A 20,067-nucleotide genomic window follows, 5' to 3' on the forward strand; every position below is an offset into this window, starting at 1 on the left:
CGAATCTTAGTGGCTCATTTCTTCTTTTTGACTGGAAGCATTTTTTGTGAGACCAAAGATATAAGCCAACTTGTATCAAATACTAGTACGCGTTTTTATGAATAATAATCAATAATTGTTACGGTATGCTAATACTTAACATGTGGCAACTGCACTGAAATCGTACGTGAATCCTGCTTGAGAACACATGTGGTCATCTATCATTACTTTGCCATGCTACAGTGTGTGTAATATGTATCAGAATTATAAGACTGAAAGTTAGGTTTGTTATTTATTGATTTGGTTGGTGTTTAATGGCGTACTTAAGTATTTGTCAGAAAGTTACATCTGTGGTACAGTGATTTTCCAAACTTTACAGTGTCTAAAACAAAAAAGGTATCTCAGTGACTAGAGTATACAGGCTACCTTTTTTTCGATTTTATGACCTAAACACGGATATAGACTCGCTCCAGTACAAGGTTTACAATGCTCATAAGTCGCACATTTGTCATATAACAGGAAAAGAGGATTAATACAGAACTGAAAACAGAAGTGGCCTAACGAATGTGTCAACTATAGAGAGTTTCTCTTTTTGAGGTGCAGAGTTCCTTGTACTGAGGCCGATTCTCCGCCTTAACGCACCATAATATACAATGCGGTCTAACTATAAGTTTTTATAAATTTAAGGAACTTTATTATCGATTTTAAGCGGTAACACGTGTACTGAAGAGGCTGATATTTCGTGAAAGGTAGCTATTTAGGAAACTCCAAAATAATAGCAAACATTCGATTTGAATTGCGATGATCTCTTTTTACCAAAACTCTCCGGTATAGTCCCTTTAAGGTCCTGTTGTCTGTAGAAAGACCAACGTCTTATTCCAACCAGCCAACTTGGGCCCCCCAGCATTGTAAAGAAGTCATACTCACGTCTCTGACAGGTAGGTCCGTCCCAGCCAGCGGTACAGTTTCCGGCACAGCCTGTCTGACGGTCACAGTTCTCGGCACAGTTACAGTTATACTGACAGTCTGCTGCTGGATGTCCAAACCGACATGTCTGTCCATCAGCTGACAGGTAGGAAACAAAACAGGTGAATAGGACCAGGTTTTACAGCAAGGTAATCTGAATTAGCTGAACCACGTGGTAGAAATGTATGTACCAGTGAAGGTGAAATGGATAAAAGAATCAGTGAAAGTACGGAAATGGTATAAAAGATATATCTCGTATTCATGCCATTTCTGAGTTACCGTTTCTTATTTAACCACTTATTGGTAAATACATGTGCATTCGAGTGTTTCATATATTAAATAAATCCACATACCCTTCACAGCAAGCAGCATCAAAATGGTGAAGATGAGAAACATTTGCGGCATCATGAATGTATTCCTGTTGATTCGTAGAAGGAGAGATTCACTCAGGGTGTTGTCACCGATCTGTCCTACACAGACTGTGCTTTCTACACCAGCCTTTACTAGGCCCAAATTCCTGTGTATTAAGATGGTTGGTTTTGATAAAACCCATTCAGGTGATCATTTATACCCTTGGTAAACTAAAGCCAGGTTCTCAAACTGTGGGCTAGCTCACACCACACATTCTGTGCAGGTAAGTCTGGTTAGCCTCCAGTCTTTTGTGTTATATGTGTCACACTATTTGCTCTCTTTATGAGTGTCATGAATCGTTTTATTTGTGAGCCTGTACCTGTATACATGTCTATACACAAAACATGTTATGAAATGTCTGGGCTATGCTTCGGTCTAGTGGTAGCTGTTATTTGTCGTCTACGTATATGTACCCCAGGGAACATTTTGAAATCTCTATATTCTTATCTTGAGATCTCCTGCTCAAAAATCGGACATTTTAAACTGATTTTCATTTAAAAAATAAATGGAGATGTATTTAAAGTATGTGGAACTGTATTTTGGTATCATCACACAATCTCTATATGGATAATAACTTCTGATTTATTTCATTGCAACGTTATATTTTGTACACTCTGCCTGGCTTGACACTCAGCACAGAGAGGCTAGGGCTAGAAAACAGGACTGGACCAGAGTTAGTGTAATATGATTGGATGGGGTATCATGTCTGGTTTCCATGGGTATGATACTTAAGTGGCGGCAATACTTTGGCGGCATGGACACAGTATTTCTTCGTACACTTTAGAACTCGTCGTCATTTGACTGCAAAGTTGTTAAGTATGACGTTAAACCCCAAGCATACATGTACGCACATATATACACGCATACAAACATTTTATTCCAAACGTTTAATTCTTTAAGCCTACAGGTACAGACAGCAAGGTAAAACGTCTTGTAGCTAACATGTCAGGATTACAAATCTTGAAAAAATTTGGAAACAACAGTCATGCTAGGCAGGAGTCTTTTTGATGATTTAATACATGTAATTAATGTTCTGATTTACTTTAACACTGTATCGAGATATGCCTTACTTATGTGTGGAGTAAATAGGTCATAGCCTGACAAAGAGACAGAGGTGCATCGATGAAATACCATCCCCTCAGTAGGACCTGCGTCTTTGCAAACCCACTCGCCCCACACGTTTAACCAGATCTGTCTGTTACAATTGAAAGGGTTACCTGTGACGATTTAGCTTGTGTTATGCCCCTGTAGCTAAGAAGTGCCAATTCTTTAGTGTGTCACCCTTTCCTCGTGGCTTATGAATTATTACATGCTATGTTCTCTACATAAGTTTGTCCTTATAACAACATAAAAATATTCCTGAGTAGGACGTAAACACGTATGACACAAATAAATGTATAAATTAATAAATAAAGAAAACTCTATTCATAACTATCCTGCTTGGATGAACGGAATTGTAACTCTTGTGACCCGAAGACAAAGAAGTTAGTGCTCATAAGGTAGCGCAAGTTAGATAATTTAACCTCAGTGATCCACTTTATATCAAATGCCCCAGCCGTACGTGGGAAGGTCTGACAGCAGCCTGCGGAAGGTCGTGGATTTCCCCGGGTTGTGCCCGGTTTCCACCCACCAAAATGCTGGCCGCTGTCGTATAAGTGAAATATTCTTGAGCACAGCGTAAAATACCAATCCAATAAATAAATAAATGCCCAAAGAAATTGGCTTCTTGTTAACTGAGTCTGTAAATAGATAAAGCGGAGACATTTTGAGATTTGATCCACTGCTCAATCTGACCGTAATTATACAAATCACACGACGTTTAGAACAAGAGAAGAAACTGGCTGAAATGAATCCCCTTCAGACGATACATAACCTGTCCGCCGCAAATCGTACACGCGTGGTTTTCAAGTGCATGCAATGTGACTATTATAAAATTGATTTCAATTAGGGACACATGTATTACTAACACAAAACGGCAAAAAATCTAATGTTTCAAGGACATTCAATGGTTGTGTCTATGTCATTTTAACCCAAAGGTATACCTGCATCGTACTGTATAAAACCGCCATATTGGATATAAAAACTGATGTAGCTAACAATTAGTTATTCCGGGTCGGGTTGAATCCAATCCGCTGCTATTATTAGTTATAATTTTTGCAATTTGTGGCTGTCCTTTTACTGTTTACCATGAATTGCCAATTGCCGATTAACACCTCTCATAGCCTTGGCGCAAATCATTTTATGGAATGGAGTCTCCCTTTTAACTAATTTATATATGTATGTCTCGTCTTTGACCAATTTGTACTGGCCAGTTTGGTATTTTCCCCGTACCGAACCTTCATTGGCTAACACGGATGACGTCATTTTTTACTTTTAAAAAAAGCAGGTTATTTTGAATCGAGAAATTCGAATGGTCTGTCGTGTGGAGATAGTAACAAATATGTTTTCGAGTATTTCGCGTATAGGGCTTACTAAAGGAATAAGCAAGGACTGAAAGCAAGCATACATAAACATACATTTTTGTTAAGAAAATGGTTGGTTGAAATCTACACTGTCAGTTTAGACTAAGAGGTCAGCACTATTGTTTGTAGCTTGTCAGCCAATCAGATGAGTACAGAGAAATTACTATTCAGGTTATTATTCCAGAGACAGTTATCTAAACAGCTATCGACTTTAATCTAAACCCAGTGTCTGATACTGCCGTATTTGATATTGTTGTCAAGTTTAGTATAATAAATTTATTTATTTATTTGATTTGTGTTTTACGCCATACTCAAGAATGTTTCACTTATAAGACGGCGGGCAGCGTTATGGTCGGAGAAAATCGGTCAGGGGAAACCCACGACCACCCGCAGGTTGCTGCGAGACCTTCCCACGTACGTCCGGCTAGGAAGCCAGCATGTAGTATAATATAACCTTCATGAATGAATGCTATTTTATCTCTTGTAGTATATAATTTGACGAGAGTATCGTTTTAAAGCGAGATGTGAGGAAATTTTGGGTTGGCAATGGATTTACAATGTTTAGAGTTTTGGTTCAGGAAAAACTTGTACATAGCTTGACGTCATAAAATATTTATACCTATATTGACACACCACATCATCCCTTCTGCTCTTCACCTCCCGCCCAACTCTCCTTTTCTTTGTTCTATAATTGAAAAAAAAAACTTTAAATTTTATTTATTGCAAGCAATTTTAGCTTTATCTCACACGATCCACACGATTGTGGATTTTCAAATATGTTTTTGCTGGCGTTGATTTGTCTGACTGCACGTCTGTCTGCAACTCAGTGCAAACCGACCAACTGGGCCTATGTACACAGTTTTGTCTCTTTGTATTGATTGATAAAATTTCTAAATATACAATGAACGTTTGCACTGTTGGTATCTACTTGTGAGGGGTTTTAGATCTAGAGTACACATAAGTATGAAAGCTTATATAAAACGATTGTCCTATCGGTGTCTGAAGGGTGCTTGACAATTGGCTTGAGCTTGTTTAGAAAAATGCTTCTTTATCGAATCCAACATATTAATAATACATTGTAATTCTCTTTTATCAGCCAGCCATTTTCTGAAGAAAACACTTAGCGTGCCAAAGGTATTTACTGACCTTCTGAGAATAATACTTATTTATTCCAGTGGACAAAGCTCTTGACAATATTATATTTGTCCGCGAAAATTATTATCAAGCATTTGCGGAGAATTTAAACACGCCTACAATAACTATCGCAGCCTCAATGTATTGTATCACGCTCTGAAGGAACTTTACAAGAACACTCGTTGTTATTTGAGAGAAGGGAGTTTAACTGAACCTTCTAGTCATATATACATATACATGTATATACATATGTATATAAAAAAAAGTCCAACTGAACTGATTTACACTTGGGATAATATATACAGGAAGAGGTCTTATACATTATTGTGCAATGAGAATGGTAGTATTGACACACGTCTTGATAGTAGATGCAAATGTAGATATATTGTGAGGATAAGGTATTCATAAGGGCTCAGGGCATTTACACTTACTTTCTATACCTTTCTTTTCACATGATGTTTATGCACTTCAACTCTATAGTGCATGAGATATCGAGAAAGAAGCCGTGTTTGGAAATTTGTGTATGCCATAAATATTCATGATGCTTTGATATACATCGCAATTCGGTGTGTTTACCAGATTTTTAAAAAATCCAGATGCTTTAAAAATTGTTTGTATATACGCTGCGTATGGAACCTGGGTGCCCAATGCATGGTCAAATAGTTAGCATACTAACGCAGCACAATAATCCAGGAACCTCTCATTAGTGAGGTCGCTGTGAGCTCAAGCCCAGCTCATGCCGGCTTCCTCTCGTGGGAAGATCTGCCACCGATTTGCGGCTCTGCCTAGTTCCCTCCCACAATTATGCTGGCCGCCGTCGTATAAGTGAAATATTATTGAATACGGCGTAAAACACTAATAAAATAAATAAATATATGGGAACTAAACGGTAATTTAGGTACGATATCCAGTTTGGAAGATTGACACACTTAGATTGTTTAAGGTTCCAAGCGACTTTAATTAGAATTTAACCCACTTATATTATTGAGGCCGAAACATTAAAACTGTTTACATCTGTATAGTAATTAGAACAGCATGATATGTTATCATAGGCTTTTTTGTGATAGTTGTGTAGACAGGAACTGTCGGTAACAATGATAATTTGTAGCATTTAGCAGACCCATACATAGCTACAGGGCTTGAAATGGAATTAGTTTTTGAAATTTTTATTGTTATATTTAATTGCTTGTTTTTTAACGCCATACCTAAGAATTTTTCACATGCTGGCCATTAGTTTTAAAGGTGAAGGGAAAAGTGCCCGGGAAAAAACACGGGCCTTCGGCAAGCTCCTGACAAACTATCTCAGATGTGACGTACAAATATGCACTGTGACACCATATTGGAGGAAGACAAGTGGTCCTTGACGAACGTCAGACTAAGCAAACGGCCACACGAGCGTAGTCGACCGTTTACCGTCACCAAGGCCCTACATGCATTGAGAGCTAGGAAATCTACAAATTCGCTGTCCAAGGTTGGTTTTGAGCCAGTAATCTGAGACCAAACCTGACACCCAACTTAGCCACGGTATATTGACACGAGAGATCAGCAATTCAACCAAGTCAGTGTATACTGACACCAAACTTAACACCCAACTATATGCTATAACGCCAGAGTGTAATGACTTAGAAGCCCCTCATCAATGCTGTGTATGTGGTTAAGCGGATACATATGTATACAGGAGCATTTTCTCATTTGCTCAGCATTCTCAGACATGTGTATAAAAAAGATCTGTTTTTCTTTGATATACCTTATTTTTTGATGAAACATGTGGCCTAGCTTTGTTTATTTATTTTTGACTTATTGACTGATTTATTTATTTGATCAATGCTTAGCATCATACTGAAGAATTTTTCACTGATAAACCTTTATGGGTGGTGGAATTTGCAGAGGACTCGATAAACCACCGACTATTGGCAAGTTACTAATTCTCCAGAATCGAACGGTAGCAATAAAACAATATAGTTTTCTCTGGTTTAAAGCATATCACATCATAAATCAGAATTATTCTTAACATATGAAATCCACGTAAAAGTAACCCTTTTTGCTCTCCGCGAATCAGGGGCTGTTTAAGTCTGTTTTAAATAGAACATGGAAGTTTGTCCATAATTATTTTCATTTAGCAAATTGCCTTATGTGTACCTTATGGATATACAATTGCTAGGTTCAATCACACGACGCTTGGATATAGATACTAACTTTATCAAATGCTTTCTAGCTTCTTCTCCGTACGTGGGACAGTCTGCCAGCAACATGCGAATAGTCGTGGGCTTCACCCGGGTTGTGCCCAGTTTCCTCCCACCATAATGCTGTCCGCCGTTAAATAAGTGAAATATTACTGAGTACGATGAAAAACAGCAATGAAATAAATAAATAAATAGTTATCAAGTGATAAGTTTTCATCATTTGATAACGATGTTAGTATCTAAATTGAAATTCCTTTGAATAAACCCAGAAGTTGTACATCCGTAAGTAATATCTTGTTGCGCAAAATAAATCGCTGATTTCATCCAGTATGGCTAAAACTGACAGCAGGATTTCTTGTCGTGATATACATGTCATTATGTAAAGTTGCACTTATGTAGGACGTGTCGCATAGGTGGTTAGTGTGCTATAGCATCATAATGGCGAAGGGTCCTCTCACCAATGCGGATGTTGTGAGTTCAAGTCTAGCTCATTTTACCATCAGTCCGATCGTACGTGGGGATATTTGCCGGTAACCTGCTGATGGTCGTGGGTTTTCCTACCATAATCCTGGCCGCCGTCGTAGAGGTGAAATATTCTTAAGTACGGCGTAAAAAGTAACAACTAAACAGTTAAATAAATTTACAGAATGTGTCCACTTTTTGAACACAAGGTTGCGTACGGCTAAATAACATTTCTGTTTCTTTGCATCGTATTTTTGATATTTTATACCCTTGTCTCACCCTGGTTGTAACACACCTGTTAGATTTTAATGTTACAGTGGTTTAAACTCAACGGAGTGTTTTGTTTTTCACACGCTGTAAGATACGAAATGGCCTCCAAATTTACAGAACTTTAATCCGACGAATTCAATACACTCGATCCCGGTTCCTTGAATGATTAAATGTATAAACATAACACAAATCAAGGAAATACACAAATAATTACGTATACACATCACTTCTGACTTTGGACCATCAGGCTCTGAAAAAAGTGTAAAATACACGATTAATGTAAATGTCTTTTTTATTATTTAACAATAAGACATATGATAATTTACAACCAAACAGAAACTATGTTTACCAGGACTTATTTCACATTTTTGTTACACATAAGTGCTTAAGTGCAGAGACACATTATCATGAATGTAATAAGCATTTATTGAAACTACAACCTCTGAAACCTGCCGCTGAACAGTTTCTTTGAACAAAGCCCCACGTCTGCCTCCCCTCTCTGCACTGATGCACAAGTATGAATTCTTTGTGGTAAAAAAACGCGGTAATTAATAAGGTTACATGTCCACAAAAACAATTTTAGTATGATTCAAAGTATTAATAACCGAGATATAGCGTTTTGCGAGAAAGACAAGGTATCTTTTCTGTGACACAAACACACATGAGACAATGTTAAATCACTGTAACCATCGACAGTCACACACTTTTCGTTATTCACAATTCCGTACATTTTATGCGAGTCTTTGCTACACGTAAGATTTTGCATTGTTTTAATGTTATTGTGTGTTAAATGTGAAGATACCACGGCATTTTGAGTAATTCTTGACCAGCGACTTCTGATACATTGCAATTAGCATCACTCCATTTTTAACCTAATTCTGCTTAAGCCACGGTGCTAGAGGTTTAAGATTTTCTACCATTGAAGCAATTCGGGGAACAGTTATAATAAAACCCTAACTGAAGTAAATTGACAAAAAGCCATATTTCACCGGTTACCTGCTACTTATTGCCAACTATCACACTATCGTCGCTATACTCGTCTATCAAAAAAGTGGCTAATGTTGTAGAATATGCAAAAGTAGCCTTGTGCTTTTGTTCATCCCACGTATAACTCATCCTGTGACATACTGCTCGCAACAGCTATCTGGCTTATTGGGCATCTGATCTACCTGCATACAAAACAAGCATACTGGAAGTATTGGGAAAGGTATACATGTCCCTTACCGGTCTGAGCCATCAACATAACTGCTTTGGTAAAGTCAGAAACAAAACGTGTCATAATTTTGTTGAAAATCAACGAAATAACCCATCATTCAAAGTTGATTTGTAATTTGTCATGTTAAAGCTATCTATCAAGTTTCAACTAAAAATATAAAAATATAAAAAAAAACACGACACAAACGGCCATAATTTTTCTGAAAATGAACGAAACAGCCCACAAATCGAATTTCACCTGAAAGTCATGAGAGAGAAGTCATACTGAACAATTTGATTCAATTAACCATTTTGAAAACAAAAAAGTTCCGAAAAGACCAAATTTTGAGAAAAAAAAACGGTCATGATTTTGTCCGGACTGGACAAGGGATCGAAACTCGAACTTGACATGTAATGTATTATTGTGAAGAAATTACCAAGTTACAATTCAATGGACCGAGCCGTTTTGAAAAAGAATCCGTAACATGACATGATGAAGTTAACATTAAAGTTTTTTGCACGACATTAAACCCCACCTATACATACATACATACATACAGTTCTTAGTTGTGACAAGCAGCTCTTTAAGTGGCTCTATCTGTCGGTCGGTTAGGTGTTTGTCAGCTTATCTTTTAACGTGGGCTATTCATGTTAACCATGGTGCTGTGTGCAAGACGACATCAATGTTTATAGCATTATCTATTGTGATCATGTTCTTGTTGATAGTAACTAAATTGCTAATCTAAGTAATAATTTTATCATGTAAAACATAAGGCACAAGAGGAATAATAAAATTTATGCAAAAAAGGAAGATCCAATAAATTTTGAAAGCACTGACTTCCTACTGCTCTTATGATGGAGATGACACTGCAAACTTCCATAAAATTATTTGAAGTTGGCATAGGTGTGGAAAGTTTCCAGATATGCCAGCGCCACCTGGTGGAGGAACTGGAACTGATCCTGTGAGAGAAAAGAAAGCTATTTGTATCTCTAAAATCAAACTGTGTAAACATAATGCACATAGTAATCGTTACAATCCAAAAAGATCTTTAGGATGTTTTTATTCCCACGTGACGTACAGATATGTAAACTATATTTGTATCCTTATATTTATATCACTGGTGTTTAACGCCGTACTAAAGAATTTTTCACTCAGACGAGAGGGAGGGGGCAGCATTATGGTGGGAGGAAACGGTCAGAATCCGGGGGATGCCCACGGCCATCAGCATGTTGGCGTACTGACCCCTTCGATCATGGAGGCCGCACCATGTTTGTAAAAGACAAGTGGTCCTCAACGAACTCAATAATTGGTTATAGACTGCGCAAGCAGTTAAATCTTTTACGTTCGTTAAACCCACACAAGGAGTAAACATACCAAGAAATTTAAAATAACGGTATACTCGGAAACTTGATTGGAAGATTTTTAGCACATCCGTGACCTTTAAGTGGCCTTGACCCTTGCTCTCAGTATAACCAACATGAAACAAACGCCGAAGGACTAAATGCCACAAATATGAAATGTCATGATTACGTTTTAAAGGTAGGCTGGTAATGCGGTTAAATCCGTACACTAGTTTTTCTGAAACTCTGCATCAAAACATCTGCATCAAGTGAAAATTTGGAGTCTAGAAATGACCCGGCCTAGGAATTTTACAGCAGGGCTTTGTGAAGTTGTCGTAGTATAATAGCATATAGATGAAAACTGTTGTCATTGTGTTGTATGCGCAATTAGGGTTTTTGGTGGCACTAAGCTAGTCTTCTTACTCACATTTATTTTACATAACAGTAAAGGATTATAATATACGGAACTCTGCTAAGGTGACATCAAACAGGGGATCATACACGGTGATAATGATTTTCCCCAAATTGTTTAATATGATTTATCAATCCAGACCTGGATCCTAAATGACATCTGAATTTGCAAAGGCAGATGAACTGGCAAATGCGTAATCTAGAAAAACAAAAATAACCTCCTACCAAATCAGTGATAATCTGAGGCCTGGCCACCCGCATTTGTTTGACGGCTTGAGGAATGTTCACGTCTCGGTCAAGTTTCAGTCGCTCGAGTACAAATGAGGCCGCGCAGAATAGTCCACTGTTTGTTAGTCCGTCCCTGAAATATGTACAGAGCTTTTATAGAGCGTTTTATTATGGCAGTTATAATCACAGCTCTAGTTGTTTACGTATTCTACACAATAACTACAGAGTCTACCGTTCCACAAAGGTGGTGAGTATAGAACTTAAGCTCACCGCGTCGTTGTGAGGTCAACATTGTAAAAATGCTGTTCGTTGGTTTGAGAAATGGAAAGTTAAAGCACTTGTCACGCCATTTTACGGAATAAGTTGAAATATATATGGTAGTACTAAGGATGGGGAGAACGTTTACCATTTCACTTTATGCGTATATAGCTGCATATGTATATGTTGGTCTTTGCTTACTCAATGATTGGTTATTCGTTTATTTTCCTATAATTTACTATTATTTATGAATCTTTATGAAACCTAAAATAGTCTAAAGCAATTTCAATGTACCGTTTACCGTATGTCGTCATCTAGGGACGAAGAAAACGCCACAGCAAATTAACCCCTCCCTGTACCCCCTGTGAAGAACGTTGGGCAAGGTAACTAACTGACCTGCAGTGAACCAAGATAGGCTGGTTTCCGGCCACCTTTTGCCAGCTTGTCACGCTATCTATGACGGCCAGCAGGGAAGGAATTGAATCACGAGAAGGCGCGCTCGACCAGAACCCACAGCGGAACTGCTTGATTGGACACGACACTTTCTGGAAACAGAATAGACACAAGGGGGCTGAGAATCTAAGAAAAACAAATATAGAGTGATATCTACCTTTGCCAATCTATGACCCTGAGGTTCTGTAGTTTGGTTTAGGAAAGTAATGCGTCGGTAGAGGGATCAACAGGCACTTCCTTGTGTGTGCGCACAGCGAAAGTGACGCTTTAGCCCATGTCGCCACCTTCCAATGGATTAACAAATAAAGAAGATGTTTAATTTGTAATTTCAACAGCTGACAGATTTAATATGTTTTTACAGGGCGGGTGTCGAAAGTATACATACCGTGTCCTTGTAGGCCAGGTTGTACGTCCTTACTGTGAAGCCACTTTCCTCTTCCTTCTGCGTACATTTTACATCAAAAGGATCGAACGTTTTCCTTTTCTCCGTCCAGTACATAGCAACGTTCTGAAGGCAATTAAACCAAACTTGTAGACAAATCTGAAGCAGTATATACCATAGAATGTACATAATTATAATATTCGACCTAAACCTACGTGTTAGAAGAAAAGCAAGGCATAGTGGGTGATGTGCGGATGAAAGAAGATAGAGAAACAGGTTATTGCTCACCTCAGATTCGTTGTCCACATCGTCCAGCATAACGATGGTGGCTACGGCGTGATCATATACCAGACGCCAGAAATCCACCACAGTCTTCGGTAATGGCGTGTGTGTGATGATGAAACCTCTCTTCAGCATATAGCTCTTCAGGCAACACAAAAAAGCAGGCAAATGTAAGTACTCGATATGTTATTTATATAAATAAAGTGCTGTGCAATTAATATATACTGTAGGGCGACAGGTCGTTATTTGCAGACACTCGGCAGATGATGTACACCTGATATACACCAGAAAGACTATCATTATCAGAATAAGTTTGCATGCAAACTAATGACATTTCTTATGCACTCCAGGAACCCGAGTTACAAAGCTGTCGTAACACTGAGTTAAGGCACACTGTTAGATTGCTACGTAAGACAGACCCCAGACAACAGGTACCGCAGGATTTTGGCAGAAATGTTGTAATACTTAACGAAAAACATTAAAAGTGTAGCATCGTTTAACATGGCACATCGCATTTGTGGCGCAGAAACTCTGGGTGTAACGAACCGAACTCTTGAACCCCAATGACACATTTATTGGTGTCTTTGTTGCTTAACGACATACTCAAGAAGTTTGGTCTCACACAATGGTGGTCAGTTTTTGAATGGGGGCAACCTGAGTGCCCGGATGAGGGAAAATCCCACTGCGGGAAGGATACATGTATATCAGGTAAAATAAAGGTAATAACAAAACTTGTGACTATATACAAGAATACTTACGGGAAGGAAGACGGCGTTTATGTAGTTGTTTTTGCCAGCCACTGGAGTGGATAAGTAAGGCCTGCAGTTGTCCGCTGAGAAGAAAGGGTCACGGAGGAAGTCTCAGTAAAGTATTAGCATATATACCCACTTGACTGAAGTGGACAAACTTTCCAGTCCTCCGATTTTGAGAGGCGTATAAACAGAAAAATAAAAGGAACCAGCCCCATTTACCTTAACCAATAATTGCCTTATCCACTATGAACATGAAATATGTCCAGACTGAGGTGAAAAAGTGTCATTTGAATGCAATTACCTACCATGTAAATAAAAAAATCCACCCACCACACAGCCACCCTCTCAACAGTTAACGAGTACAAAATCACATCAAAAGTCTCTTTGAATGCTAATCTATGCAATATTTAGGGCTGTTGAATTAAAGCATGGTAACTTTCTTTTACTGCCTTATAAAATGACTATAAAATCTGACTATGCCTTTCATCCAGTCTCATTATTGAAGTCACATTTTATGAAGGCATTCATAAAGGTGTGAGAGTAATTTCATGTAAACTACTGACATTTGGCTCCATATACCGACTATCTGCATAAGTGGACTAAGAAAAAATCGCGCGGAAATGCGGGTCATGTGGCCGCACTTGGACAGGAGTACATGAATTGTGACAAAGCTACGTATAATGAAGACATCAGGCGATTTTGAAAGGCAAGTTTAACCTCAGACATCTCCTAAAGATACTGTGCATCATCTATCACCAAAAAAATCGAGCCTTTATGAAATGAGTGCGAAATAGTTTTGTAGTTCAGGGTTCATTGAAATTTCAAGTTGAATGTTGTCTGCTAACGAGTGTAATTAGAACTATCTCCATACTCAGAAATTCTTCTGTATGAGAATTAAATATTGTGACACACTTTCATCTTTTTTGTTCTTTTCTTGTCAGTCAAATATTAATCTCTCTCTAAATGACTGCCCCAAGTATTTTATCGCCTTTTCTACGTTTATCAACGATTTGTGTTCGTTTTGATGACGGGCTATAATTTCAAACACATCCAAAATTGTCTGAAACAAGTCGTGCTTTCAATAGCCAATTTCCGGGAAAGTTTCTTATCTACCCTGCCTTTTAAAAGTCTGCTTTACGTAAGTTAGGGACCTATATGAAAAAAGTAGCTCGTTAGTACACAAAGAAATTTTTGTGGTGATTTTTTACTGGTTAACTGCTGAGAGGGTGGCTGTGGGGTGGCTGGCGATTTTATACCCACGTGGTAGGTAATAACTTTCTACCGAATGTTATTCATCTCACTGTTGATATGTTTCATGTTAATAGTGGATAAGGCAATTGTGATATAGGTAAAAGGTGGGGCGGTGGGGAGGTGATTCTTTTTCTTTCCCTGTTTCAGACACCTTTCAAATTCTGAGAGCTGGAATTTTGGTCCACTTTACCATGACCGTATCGGGGTATATACCCATGCATGGACTATGTGTTACCACAAATCACTATTCTTCTCCTGTGGTACATTGGTGTTAATTGATTTGATTGGTGTTTTGACGCCGTACTCAAAAATAGTTCACTTATACGACGGCGACTAACATTATGCTGACAGGAAACCAGCCAGAGTCCAGGGGAACCCACGGCCATTGTGCATTTATAGCCGACATTTTTCAAGAGTCGTGAGGACAACAGCAAGGTAATCAGCCAAATTATCATTATCATTGTTATTGTATATTGTTCATATTGTTGAAATAGTATGGTTTAGGTCTCACCGGCGACGATTTTGTCAGACCTATTCTTGTGCAGGTTGTCAGGATGTAAAGCTGTCACCAGAGTAGCCTTGTCCAGAGGAGAGGTTTTCTCATTCAGCCGCTGTGGCGACGAGACAGAAGATTGACATATCATAAACGTGATGTATTTGCTGAGGTAGAAGTTTCTTGTCGACGAAAGGATTCAACCTGTTCATTTAAGCTGGATATATTAGTTTACCTGTTCCTGCATCCCACATAACATACTTAAGTGTTACGATGCTCTATTAAATGCGGCGGAGATTTTCCCCCTAAATACAATATAACTTAACAACGCTTGTTTATGGGCATATGTAACAACAAGGCAAACACGATCTGCCTCTATAAAACACAACAGGTACAGGGCCCAGTTTCACAAAGCGGTTTTCGACATTTTGTTATCGTAATTTTGTCGTACGATATTTTGCACGTCACAATTACCGGACCATTGTCGTATATGTACGACTATCGTTCTTGTATGACATCTTTGTGAAACCAGGGCCAGGGCTTTGCTTTACAGCAAAGAAAATTGATTATGTACATGTATGTAGTAGGATATTAACATTGACCAGAAACTGTTACCTGGAACTGTTCGGCTATCTTCAACTGTCCAGTCTCTGGGTTAACAGTACAGAGATCAGCAAACACGCTGGAGAAATTCACACCTGGGATTGACCCTTCCTGAAGCTCCAGGGCTTCTGCCAGGGCCTCGTGCAGAAATTCATACTGCTCCTGGAGCATTGATAACAGAAAACAAGTTCATGTATTTCTGGTACAAAAAACGAGTGATGTCAGCTTATTTATAATTTATGTAGACTGATAGGATCTGTGAAGTTAAAATTGTAGGAATGGCAGATTGGACTATATTCCTGATCAAAATACAGGGTGTAAAGACAGGATGTGCCTTTACAAAACCGTGTAAAGGCGGCACTTTCTAAGAGTGGCGACGATTATTGCCCATAACGGTTCCTTGTGGCTTGCATCAACTGCGCTCTTTCCCTTTAAAATCTTGTGGGCAAAAATTGACGGAAGGTGAAGGTAGTGTTTATTTACCAAACTCTGGACCATGTTGACTCGCTGTTCCCTGAGCAGCCTGACGCAGGCCGGTACATCCACCACACCTTCCTCTTTGGCCTGGTTTATCAAGTAGTCTAGAGCTATGAACGTTCCTGTACGGCCTATTCCAGCGCTGTAACGGGGACAGGAAGATGTGTAAAGACTATATACCTGACATGTTTTTAATAAGACATGTTCACACTAATATACAGTTAAGTATAAATCAAATTAGGTACCACAGCCCGATTCTACAAAGCCATTTGCGCCCATTTTCCGGTCACAAAAATTGGTTAGTGACAAACAGTAACCAAGGGCCCGGTTGTTCACACGTGTATTAACTGATACACTTGGCATAAATCTAATATTAAATCTTAAAACAGTTTTGAACAAGCGTCCACATGTATGTCAAAGTCTACAAGACAACTAAAGCGGCCATAATTTTGTTGAAAATAGACGAAACGGTCAAAAATTCGATGTTACAATTTAGTTGCAAATCAACGAAACAGCCCAAAACTCAAACTTCAAGTGTCAGTGTTCATGGTGAAGGCGCATACCTGGTTTCAACACGGTGAGATAAATCGGTTTTAGAAAGAAGGCCGCAATTTTATAAAAAAAAAAATCGAAAAACCGGCTCCAAACTCGAACCTGATTTATAACTTCTCATGGTGAAATATGTACTACGTTTCAGTTCAACGCATTGACTCACTTTGCAAACAAGTCCGAAAATCTGTCGAAGGTCCAAAACAAACCCAGATCATACGTTTGTAGAACATGAATAAAAAGGCTGGAAGTTTAATTTTATCTTAAACCTATTACGTGGAACACTGACATCAAGCTACAATTCAAAGCGATGAGTCGTTACTGAAAGTTCGGAAACGTATTCCCTAACGGACGGACAGGCGGACGTATAGATGGACGAGAAGACGAGGTTTAAACCTATATTCCCCTCCGGAATTGGCAAAATGTCATTCCAACAAGACATTTGGTTTACTTCTGTTTGAACACTTTTGTCTCCATCAGTTGTCAAGGTTTTTACCTGCAGTGCACCACTATAGGCCCATTCAATGCTGATTTATGTCCCAGGACTTTTCTCTGGAAGTCCAATAAGCTACTGGCGTTAGAGGGCGCACCATGATCTGGCCAAGCCGTGAAGTGAAATTGTTTGACGATCTGGGTCTTGTTCTGCATCTAAAATGAAACATTGAAATTAGATAAATCATTACATTATATCAATAAATTGAGTAATCGCAGTTCTCCAAATGATCATTTACACGTTCGATGGCGATCACGAGCATGAGCAAACCTAACCACAATCAACACACAACGCTCATACTGGGAGCGTTGTGGGGACTGGTGAGAAGTCTAGGACACGTTCCATAAATAAACCTACAATCATTGTAGCTACAGTCTCTTTGTGCAAGCAGGCCCTGACGATGTCACGACATAGTGCCGATAATGATGTCGCGACATGGTGCCAATAATGATGCCGCGATATAGTGCCGATAATGATGTCGCGACATAGTGCCAATAATGATGCCGAGACATGGTGATGCTGGTGTCGTCAATGCTGATGGTGTGATGTAGCAACAGGCCTGTAAGGCGTGTTTGGCTTCCTTTCTGGCTGTACGTGGGAAGTTTTCTCAGCAACCTGCGCATGATCGTGGGTTCCTCAAGGGCTTTGCGCGATGTCATTCCATCATAGTGTTGGCCAACAACTTGTAAGTGGAAAGCACCAATTATATAAATAAATAAGTAAAAAACTTTCTCTGGTCGACATATCTGTTTGTCACAAGAGGGACAGTTGGTTAGTAACTGGCAAAAAGTGGGTGGTTTACCCTTTTGTCTTGTTCTGCAGTTATTGGATGAATGCTTGCTGTTTATCTGAAAGTTGCTTCCCCATGTCGCATATGATAATATCCATCATTATACTCCCACTCAAACATGATGATATAGAGGATGATATATACAAAGACACAAAAAAACATTCACTGTATTTCCCACCTTCAAATGCTTCAGTTGCAGAGTTCTGATGGCGTAGTTAGAGAAGTTCTCTTCGTCCAGCAGAGAGACGCTGATGAAACCAAACTGCTTGGGTTGTCCGTCTGGCCAGTACTGGACGCACTTAGTCTATGGAGTCAAGACGTTGACATCAGAGACAAAAGTAGGTCAAATATTTGATTGACACTTTACATTAGAAGAAATTAAAATGACAATAAGTTCAGATGAAAGAGTGCGAAAAGTTATTCCTAAATGTGGTCTTCAATATTTTTTTCCGACTTTTCCTTAAGGAGAAAAAAAAATTTTTTGTATGGTTGGTATTTGAAACCACCTTTTGGTATTGAGAGTCTTTGTTTGATAATGTCATAAATGAAGATGTAACACAGGTTTAAAAAATATTTTTGCGCTAGAATATGTTTTTTTCAGCTAACAGATGTAATAAATCTTAATTTGGATCATATTTATATTTTTATTATGTTCATAAAAGTTATCATAGTTTGGGTTAAATGCATATGTTTTGATATAAACAACAAATTTACATTCAAATAAATTCATTAGAGAAGCAACACATTTTTATTTAGAATATTATTATGCAACAACGACAAATACCAAAAGTTAGTCCCATATACCAAAAATATTTTCAAACACGCTTTTCTTTTGAAAACAAAAAAAATCCACAAAAATATTACAGATCATATTTGCAAGAAAATTTTGACGCTCTTTCATCTAATTTTTGGTATCCATTTTATGTTTTCTTCTCCTTTAATTGTTAATGCTTTACAAGGAGTTAAATATCAGAGTTCAAGAAATCGTTGCATTCCTCAAGATACTATGTTCGCGACAAATTAGGATGGAAAGAGATGGAGGAAGAGAGGGAACGACAATAAACCTTGACATGTCTGTCAGAGGGAGAAAAAAGACATCCTAAAATCAGTAGTTTACCGAAACATGAAATCAAAACAAATCCCCACCTTTGTCTTTTCCACCAAATTGGTCACCATGACAACTTTGCCGGTGTTTTGTTCCCAGATCATGCGCATGAACTCATTGATGATCACATCAGTTGGACCTGTAAGAGTTACGATTATTTATCTGACGCCATGCATGGTCAGGCTGTTTGCACTTAGACGGTGGCCCTCAATGACAAAAACTAGGGTGTCCGTGGCTTACCACGGACATTTGGCAATTGACATCTAGTCAATGGTGTGGATATACATTGTACCATTGCAGGCCATATGTGGTGAAAAAGTGTTTTTCTCAGATCATTGGGGTGTAATGTAACCTTTATATGCATGAACTGCAAGTGGTACCACAAACAACCTCGACAACTTATTGAGATCAGGCCTCATTGGGCCATCAGAGCGGATATGTCCAACACTTGCCTCTCTAACGTTGAGATACTGTATACATTAAGTTGGAAGTAACATGTCTTATGTGGCAAAGACCATATGATTAGCAAATTTTAGTGACAACTGAGAATGTTAACTAATTTCATGAAACAAAATCTGCACGTAGTTCTGAGATCATGGCGATAAAGGTTTAAATATAAAAAAGACCAAGAGCAATACTATCCTTTTAGACATTAAAGAGCTATACCAGAATTGTCCACTCTTCGGCATAATTTTTTTACCGTTCGATATTCCATATTCAAGAAAAGCGAAATGGGATAAATAGCTGGAATGTTACAAAGCGGTATTTTCGAAATTCTGTGTTTAGTGTTGTTCCGAAAAACAAAAGATTATTACGGTTTATTACTTTTAATATGATTAGAAAGAATATTTGATTAATTTATTTGATTGGCATTACTACGCCGAGCTCAAAAATATTCCACTTATACGACGGTGGTCAACATTATGGTAGGAGGAAAGCGGCCAAAGCTCTAACTACCTCGGCCACGCAGGCTCTCTTATAAAAGACATAACACTAATGTCTCAATTACAAACATATACAGCCACATGACATATCACCTTTATAATAAAAATGGCACTTACCTTGAGACGCGATGTACTTTTTTGGTTCGTTGTAACCCTGTAAACAGGAATGTTATTTTATTTATTCCTGATCAAAC

General features: G+C 38.4%; 3 protein-coding genes across 3 annotated transcripts in view; all 3 read right to left on the minus strand.

The window, feature by feature from the left end:
- LOC135469947 (cell death abnormality protein 1-like) overlaps nt 1-1,408 on the minus strand; it is a 116,009-nt gene extending 114,601 nt beyond the window's left edge. Inside the window, exons 1-2 of the mRNA XM_064748606.1 lie at nt 1,299-1,408; nt 907-1,044 (exon numbers count right to left, since the gene is read on the minus strand). Coding sequence (XP_064604676.1) covers nt 907-1,044; nt 1,299-1,353 — 193 coding nt within the window. The 5' untranslated portion in view covers nt 1,354-1,408. The remainder of the gene's footprint in view (nt 1-906; nt 1,045-1,298) is intronic.
- An 8,250-nt stretch (nt 1,409-9,658) lies between these two features.
- Nucleotides 9,659-12,256, minus strand: LOC135469949 (receptor-type tyrosine-protein phosphatase alpha-like). The gene is made up of 4 exons (XM_064748609.1): nt 12,138-12,256; nt 11,696-11,844; nt 11,039-11,174; nt 9,659-10,021 (listed from the first exon to the last, which is right to left on the minus strand). Exons 1-4 carry the CDS (start codon nt 12,249-12,251, stop codon nt 9,947-9,949), a joined length of 474 nt encoding a protein of 157 aa, XP_064604679.1. The 5' UTR covers nt 12,252-12,256; the 3' UTR covers nt 9,659-9,946.
- Nucleotides 12,257-14,919: 2,663 nt separating this feature from the next.
- On the minus strand, nt 14,920-19,033 carry LOC135470718 (receptor-type tyrosine-protein phosphatase mu-like). The gene is made up of 6 exons (XM_064749753.1): nt 18,971-19,033; nt 18,003-18,128; nt 17,038-17,189; nt 15,999-16,134; nt 15,528-15,677; nt 14,920-15,030 (listed from the first exon to the last, which is right to left on the minus strand). Exons 1-6 carry the CDS (start codon nt 19,031-19,033, stop codon nt 14,920-14,922), a joined length of 738 nt encoding a protein of 245 aa, XP_064605823.1.
- Between the last annotated feature and the right edge of the window lie 1,034 nt (nt 19,034-20,067).

This window comes from Liolophura sinensis, chromosome 7, assembly GCF_032854445.1.
Source record: "Liolophura sinensis isolate JHLJ2023 chromosome 7, CUHK_Ljap_v2, whole genome shotgun sequence".
NCBI classification, from domain to species: Eukaryota; Metazoa; Mollusca; class Polyplacophora; order Chitonida; family Chitonidae; genus Liolophura; species Liolophura sinensis.

What these genes read in the sequence shown, in the direction of transcription:
- LOC135470718 (XM_064749753.1), bottom strand. Translation starts at nt 19,033, where the DNA reads ATGATCTGGGAACAAAACACCGGCAAAGTTGTCATGGTGACCAATTTG. An exon ending in TCAACATGGTCCAGAGTTTG is followed by an intron (nt 15,678 to 15,998) that starts GTAAATAAACAC and finishes TCAATGCTCCAG; the next exon opens with GAGCAGTATGAATTTCTGCA. An exon ending in AGATAGCCGAACAGTTCCAG is followed by an intron (nt 15,031 to 15,527) that starts GTAACAGTTTCT and finishes TCGTCGCCACAG; the next exon opens with CGGCTGAATGAGAAAACCTC.
- LOC135469949 (XM_064748609.1), bottom strand. Translation starts at nt 12,251, where the DNA reads ATGTACTGGACGGAGAAAAGGAAAACGTTCGATCCTTTTGATGTAAAA. An exon ending in ACCTGGCCTACAAGGACACG is followed by an intron (nt 11,845 to 12,137) that starts GTATGTATACTT and finishes TTCTGTTTCCAG; the next exon opens with AAAGTGTCGTGTCCAATCAA. An exon ending in CCTATCTTGGTTCACTGCAG is followed by an intron (nt 11,175 to 11,695) that starts GTCAGTTAGTTA and finishes TACATATTTCAG; the next exon opens with GGACGGACTAACAAACAGTG.